Here is an 8,202-nt window from a genome sequence, read left to right on the forward strand (position 1 = left end):
TCAAATCTTTAATTCTTCACACGTTTCAAGACTAAAATTGAGAAAAATCAAGATGATCAAAATTTTAATTTAAATTTTATATTTATTATGAATATATCTGAGTATATATATCATAAGATTTAATTATTGATATTATAATATATATATATATATATATATATATATATACTAACTTAAAGTTAGAATTAAAAAAAAAAAAACTTATACATGATAGAACAGTCCTAACTAGGTTGTGGCATCTTTTTTATACATCGAATCAACTGAAACATCTTTATCTACTCATATCATTAAAATGATCATCGCAATTAAAAAGAAATAAATAAACAAATAAACACAGAAGAAAATATAAGCTAATGTATCAAAAGAGTTTTCACGAAACAAACACATATTCTCATATATCACTCATTCATAAAAATAATCATATCACATTTCAAATACTCATACTAGACTTAATTATTTGGATACATGTCCTTGAGTCAGATTAGTGAAGTCGTGAACTTGTGGTGATAACATATTGTTCTACCAAGCTGACACACACAAGGTTAGTCTTTGTCATGGTCAAAAGAACCCTAAGGTCGTCCTTATGACAAAACCTCTTGTCACTCTTACCATCTAATCATCCTCCTCTACATAAGTATGAATGATTAGTAGAGTTCATGATAGCTACATCAAATGGAACAATCCTTACCTCAAGGCATACCCTACTGAAACACACATTCCACATAATTCCCTCTCTAGAAATCACTACTCCATCATCACTTTCATACCATGATTTAACCAACTCACATTCACAACATTATCATGCATCATACATACTTACAATTAGGTTATTGATCCATGAAACATCACAATCCATAATAACCATACATATAAACCATGATAAATAACTTCAAACAATTCAAAGAATCAGAAATTCACTAAAAACATATATTGGCGCTCAAAGTGATGCACAACGCAAGACCTTTCGCAAAGGAAAGCATTCAACGCTAGTTCTGGTGCTCAACATCAAACCTCTCACAAATTGTCTCGCCCAATGAAACCATTTTGTCGTACAATGACTTGAAATTAAATGGTTTTAGACCTACAGAGAAAAGTGGTGCTCAACAGTTAAAGTCACTGCTTAATGGCATATCATACGCATTTTTTGGTCGCTCAGCAGCATAAACCTGATGTTTAGCGATATAGAGCTTAAATGCTCCCAGACCTTCACAACTAAGCATGTGCTCAACGCCATATCAAAAACCAACACATTCAAATCTGATTTGAGGAAACAAAGACTTCTTCAAATGACCAAATTGGTATTTCTAACATAGTGTTGGTTCGAAAACAATTTTTAATGTTATAGTGCCTACCAATTTGCTCAAATGGTCAAATCCTCAGTTTCTCAACTCAAGACCAATTTAAGAAAAAATCAAGCAACATTCAACCATCAAAAACAACAAAGTTCCAATATGCTCAACTACCAATTTCAGTAACCTAGACATGTAAGTTCAAATTATCAAAGTAGCAGAACTTAAAAACAAGGTAATTAACTTCCCTTAGAAATATGAGCAGAATAAATTGTTAGGACCACTGATTAGTAAAGAGTCTTATAGAAGACTCAAACGTCATATGCAACCACAACAAACTTGCATGCAAAGGAACAACGAAATACACCAAAGAGGAGCAAAAAAACAATGTACTCTATCAAAGAAACTGATCGGGTGGAAATGAATAATTCGCCTCAACGATTACCTTAGCCGCTCTGATCATCTAACAGATGGACAAGGAATGAGAACTCCTAGTGAGAAATTAAAAAACTCTATAAAAGTATTTTCTAAAGAGATAATATGTATTAAAATAATGCAGTTCGTTTATAACAAAACTATTTATATTAAATCCTTTTAATATTAAAATAATCAAGTCTCGCTAATTTTAAATCACTATCACTTTTAAAATATCATTTTCTAAGTTTTTACATTATCTCTTATATATGAAATAAAATGTTTCTTTCTCGGAAATGTTACTACAAGTTAAAAAAATTAAAATTCAGTCATATATTTTTCAGATTGTAAAATAATATTAATATTTTTTTTGTTTTTAATTTACCTTCGAATATATTATATTTAATTGATATATTTGAATTGTATAAAAAAATAATATAATTGGTAAAAGAGTGATATCATTGTAATAAAATTATTTAATTAAATAACAAAATATGTTATTACTTTTAATGATGTTGCAATTAAAATTTCATCTCCAAATTTAATTATGAAAATATTACTTTATTTTGATTAAATATCATAGAGTACTTATAAAAGACTTAGATGACACATAAGATAGAACATCATTCATATGCATGGGAAAATGTACAAACTAGAGAAAAGAATAAAAACTAACTTACTATTGTGCAAGAACTAATCAGATGGACTTAAAAACATTGCCTCAGTGATCACTTAGGCATTCTCTAGTCTTCAAACAGATGAACAAAGGATGAAAAGACTTAGAGAGATAACATAAAGTCCTTAGAAAGAGTTTTAGAGAGATAATATTCTTTAAGATGATGAAACTCATTAATTGAAATTCGATTTATATATTTGAACTTTTAAAATTAAAATAAATTAACACTACAAACATTCTTAAAATTACAGACAGTATATATATATATATATATATATATATATATCCGTCGATAAATTTTCATTAATGACAGATTTAGAATGACATAAAATTTTGTTAGTAAATTCGTGGGTAATGCGTATGTCACTTTCCGATGAAAAAATTCGTCGGTAAATTTGTCGTTAATGCGTATGTTACTTATCAATGGAAAAATCAGTCGGTAAATCCATTGGTAATGTGTATGTCACTTACCGACCGAAAATCCATTAGTAATGCAACAGTGAAAAGAATGAGAATTTTCCCGTCCATTTTTTCACTTACTAACGGAAAATCCATCCTTAAATCCCTGGGTAAAACAAGCGAGAATTTTCCCTCTTATTTTTCTCCTCTATCCGCAAGACATACTCATTATATACTTTTCTCTCTTTTTGCATTTTTATACGTTCTTCGCGTGAGGCAATTCCTTCTTCTCCATTTCAGCTCCACCACAATAGCTACAAGGCACCAGGCCGGAAGCACAAGGCATGATCCATGTTTAGAGATGGCGTAGACAAGAGGAAAAATAAGAAAAACTAATAGTGGTTGTGTGCACAATGGTGCAAATAAAGAGCATAGAGTGTTTGTTGTCCAACCTTGCTTCCATGCTAGACCCCTTCTCTCTTTCAACATGCACAACATTTCAGTTTTATCATTTCATTTCGCAGCCTATACTGTTTTGAATTCTTCTAGATTGGTAAAATTAAAAGAAAGAAAATAAAGAGAGTATGAGAAAAAGATGAATCAGGTCGTGATATTTATCGATGATTTTTTCTTCGATAATTATTGACGAATTTTTCACCGATAAGTACTGATGAATTTACTGACAGATTTTTCCTTCAATAATTACCGGTGAATTTATTGAAATTTTTTTTCGTATTAATTACTGAAGAAAAATTTCGTCAATAAAATTTATTGACGACACTTTTACCGATAAGTTTTTGATTGTCGATAAGTTATCGATAATGTATAAAGAATTGATAAAGTCAAATCCAGTTTATTTTTAAAGATTGAGTTAAATTGACTCAAATAAAAAGCTAGAGTCAAATTATCCCATACTTAACCAATCCTGTTTATCTTATCTAATATTTACTCATACGACTTATGAATTAAACTGTTATTTTATGTTTTATTATTATCATTTTATCTTTGTGTACTTGTCTTGTATAAACTTGTTTGTTTTTATGAGTATTTTCATGCTGTGGGGCAAGAGTAATAATTTAATAGCTTTGAAGTAAGATTGAGAGTTTCGAGGCAAGAGTAACTTCAATGTCCATAGACTTTCAAAGGTACACCTCGATTTTCTAGAACTCTTAAACAGCTTCTAATATATAAACTAAAAAATTATCATCTAAACTTGTTCAAACAACTAATAAATTCATTTTCGCTGGATGATTAAATAAGACGAGTACAAAAACGCCACACTTAAACAAAAAGTGTAAAAAACAAAAGATTTCATTTTGGAAGAACAAGGAACTTATCAAAATTAAGATTATGATTAAAAGAATTTGATTTATATTCAATTATGTTCTAAACTTTGGAGTTGATGAAGAAGAGAACGGACGATTAGTCTATACACTGAAAAAATGTACAAAAGAAGTTTAAATTTTTTTTGAAAGATGAAGTTTTATAATAAAGAAGGAATAATTTGTTTTAAACTATTTAAGATCTTCTGACAAAGACATTTTTATTTTTCATTTGGCTAAAAGTCTATTTTCATAAATCTAAATAAATTGAGTATCATAATACATAAGTTATTTTTTTATACTGAAAAAATAAAAAAATTAAACTTTTTTTTTTCATACTTTGTAAATAATTTGAGTTTTTTTCCTTGTTTTCTTTCAATCCATTAGACTATAATTAATCTCATTTACGATATAGTAAAATTAGCTTAGCAATTTTTTGCACATATGAATCAATTCATAATTTAAGTTTAAAAAATTAAAACCATAAATTTACTTCACCAATTTATTTTTTAATTTAGTTCAAGGTTTTTTTGTTTAGAAACCAATAAATACAATACACTTTCTTCATTTAAAAAAAAAATATTTATAAGATTTTTCCTTGTGGCAGTTTGTGTACATCTTACTCTCTTGAAAATAACGTTTGAATAGAGAAATAAGAACATTTATAAAAGGTTAACGATCAAACAGAACTAAAGGATTAATGAATAATTTATGATAAACAATAAATAATTAAACCATTAAAACTTATTATCTGTCATATGGTTGGATTAATGAAAAATCAACGTTTTGTAAGTATAAATAAATAAAAAGGTACAACAGTCAAAACGATTAAAATACCTTAATCAATTCGGTCTATCACTAACTCACTTATATATTTTAAATATTAAATTATATTTAAAATATGAACATCTCTAAATATATTTGGATTGTATTTTGTTTTTTTGTGATTTTAAATTTTTTTTAAAGTTTAACATCTTTTTGAATTAACTTTTATTTAAATTTTAATTAAAAAAGCTATAATTTTAGATTGAAGAAAAAAAAGGTTATAATTAAGTAAAGTAACTTGTTTAATCTATTAACATGAGGTGACCATACTAAATAATAATTAAACTTACAATTTTATAATTATTGAATACCCTTGTAAATTATAAATAAAATAAATAATAAAGAAATGTTAGAAGTGTGTAACTGTACCTGTTATTATTCACTGTTTTCTATAAATAGAGGACTCCTATTCCACATTCAACTTCAACCCAGAGTAACAGGAAAACATCATTGTCCTGTTGTGGTTCCCTATTGAGCCAAGACACTTGCAATGGCAATCCGTAGATATTCAACTGCAGTCTTTCTTCTCATTTCTGTGTTTGCTGGAACGCAGTTGCAGGGTGCCGCTGCTACTGATCGTGGTTGGGAGGGTAGCCATGCTAGCTTCTATACTGGTTCTTCTAAGACCATGGGTACGTTTAGTAAGATTCTTTATTTGTTAACTCTCTTTTTTCTTCTTCATGATTTTTTGTTTGATATTAGGTTTTTCACTGAAGGAGGCCTAATATGGTATGGGGAAGGTCTTTCAAAAAAATTAAATTAGTTTCTAACTGTCTTTTAATATGGTTTTACAAGAAATATACTACTTTAACAGATATAGTTGTATAATTTTCTATTTTAGAGATAATGCCAATTTATAATATATAAATGAGATGTAAATCTCATTTCACAGACTGGTTTTGTGGAGTTGAATCAGAATTAAAATCAATTTTCTATAGTGAAATATAAATCTCACTTTATAAACTGGTTTTCTAAGGATAAATTAAGTTTAAAGTCCATTTCTATAATGATACGTAGATATGATTTGATGTACATAATTTAATTTTTAGGGAATTTTTATTGAAATTTGTTTTATAAAACATTTTCTTTAAATGATGCAAGATTTAAAATTTTAGATTTTAAATAAAGTCTACATTCGAGTTTTTTAAAAAGAAAAACTTTTATCTTTTAAACATATCTTTCTTCTAATAATTTAGTAAAGTGTGAATATGAAAATATTTTTATATTTTATTTTTAATACAACAAAAAAAACTTATTTATTAGTACAATAAATTTAATTTTGTTAAAATATGTTTTAATTCGGTAAATTGTTGAAGTAATAAAATACGTATTTGATATTTAATAATTGTTATGTGTGTTTATTTAAAAAAAAATATTAATATATAATCAATTAATCTTGAAATAAATATTTTATCTTTATTTTTTTATAAATTATTTAAAATTCGTAAAACTTTTATTCAATATTCTTTGAATATTATCGTTACTTTTTTTACTTTAATAAAACGTATCGCTAAATTAATTATGTATCCAATTATATTAATCATTAACGAAACTTCAAACTAAAATAATAAATTAAACTTATACTAATTAAAGTGTACCATAAAAACCATCTAACTTCATCCTGTTTTGCTAAAACCTTTTGCCATTATATACACGCAGGAGGTGCATGTGGTTACGGGGATGTGATCGCAGAGGGATACGGAACTGATACTACAGCTCTAAGCAGTGCTTTGTTCAACAATGGGTTCTCTTGTGGGGCATGTTTTGAACTTAGGTGTGTTAATGACGCAAAATGGTGCAAACCTGCCACTGTTGTTGTTACTGCTACAAACTTCTGCCCTCCAGGTGGTTGGTGCAGCCCTCCTTCACAACACTTCAACTTGGCTGAATCAGCCTTCCTCAAAATTGCTCAGTTCAGGGCTGGAATTGTACCTGTGCAATTTAGAAGGTAAACTTCGTCAATTCATACTTTTTCAAGTTTTTCAAGTAATAACGATATAATTACACATTTTTGTATGATACACGATATAATATAAAAATATAAAAAATAATGTCAAATTAATATAAAAAATTTATATATTTCAAAAAATTATTTTTCTATAATTAACTCTATTACATTTAATAATCTTATCAATTGATATTATCAAAATTAATTATTATTTATCTAAAATATTATCTCCTTTTAAATATTTCCGTTTTGTCCTTTAAAAAACATCTCAAATATTTAAGGATATATATAAAATCATCAACTACATTAAATATATTATTTCCTATTTTATATGTATTATATATATATATATATATATATATATATATATATTTTGTTTTGTGATGATTGCAGAGTGGCTTGTGTGAAAAAGGGAGGAATAAGGTTCACAATTAATGGACACTCTTACTTCAACCTGGTTTTGATCACCAACGTAGCGGGTGCAGGGGATGTCAATGTAGTCTCCATCAAAGGGTCCAAAACAGGGTGGCAACCCATGTCAAAGAACTGGGGGCAAAATTGGCAGAGCAACTCCTACCTCAATGGACAGAGTCTCTCTTTTCAAGTCACCACCAGTGACCGTAGAACTGTCACAAGCTACAACGTGGCACCTGCTAATTGGCAGTTTGGTCAGACCTTCGAGGGGCGTCAATTTTAGACTGTGCAATGTGGGGTAGGTTAATTGAATAGCTAGTAGGTGCTACTACATTCACTCACCATTGTGCCCTTCTTATAAATATTGAATTTTAATTAAAAGTAAGCTTCCAATGTCTCTGATTCTTATTCTTTTCCAACTAGTTTCATGCCCCTATCTACAGGCGGCCTCTTTATTTGTTTTGTTAATTAATATGAAAATTGTTAAATATAAAACAATTATTTAATATAAAATTATTCGAAATAAAACTATAAGATATAAAGCTAGTTATTGGTAATTATTAAAAAAAATTTAAAATATTTTGCTATTAGTTATAATATTGTTTGCATATGTTGTTGTAAGAATTATAAATTGTGAGTATCTTTACTTCAGTTACATTATTTCTTTTCACTCAATTATTTACTTGCACTAAAACAATAAAAAAAATTGTAAGGAATATAAATAACATTCGTATATATGTATCAGACATAATAAAAAAAAAGGAAGAAAATGTTATATATGAAAGTAAAATTCATATACTAAAATAATGTAAAAGTTATTGAATTATTTTTTTTATAACTAATCAAACATATACTAAATAAGAGTAGTAAAATGGATGAATTCAATTCGTTTTAAGTTTGATTCAATTTTGTTGT

The 8,202-nt window shown here is 27.5% G+C and overlaps 1 protein-coding gene across 1 annotated transcript; it reads left to right on the forward strand.

The window, feature by feature from the left end:
* Positions 1–5,370: 5,370 nt before the first annotated feature.
* LOC106763812 (expansin-A8-like) lies at positions 5,371–7,730 on the forward strand. Its single transcript, XM_014647965.2, has 3 exons — positions 5,371–5,557; positions 6,585–6,873; positions 7,267–7,730. Exons 1-3 carry the CDS (start codon positions 5,416–5,418, stop codon positions 7,568–7,570), a joined length of 735 nt encoding a protein of 244 aa, XP_014503451.1. The 5' UTR covers positions 5,371–5,415; the 3' UTR covers positions 7,571–7,730.
* The last annotated feature ends 472 nt before the right edge of the window (positions 7,731–8,202 follow it).

This window comes from Vigna radiata, chromosome 6 (assembly GCF_000741045.1).
Source record: "Vigna radiata var. radiata cultivar VC1973A chromosome 6, Vradiata_ver6, whole genome shotgun sequence".
NCBI lineage: Eukaryota > Viridiplantae > Streptophyta > Magnoliopsida > Fabales > Fabaceae > Vigna > Vigna radiata.

Coding starts and splice junctions, on each gene's coding strand:
- LOC106763812 (XM_014647965.2), top strand. CDS start 5,416: ATGGCAATCCGTAGATATTCAACTGCAGTCTTTCTTCTCATTTCTGTG. Junction 5,558..6,584: donor TGGTTCTTCTAAGACCATGG/GTACGTTTAGTA, acceptor ATATACACGCAG/GAGGTGCATGTGGTTACGGG. Junction 6,874..7,266: donor GTACCTGTGCAATTTAGAAG/GTAAACTTCGTC, acceptor TGATGATTGCAG/AGTGGCTTGTGTGAAAAAGG.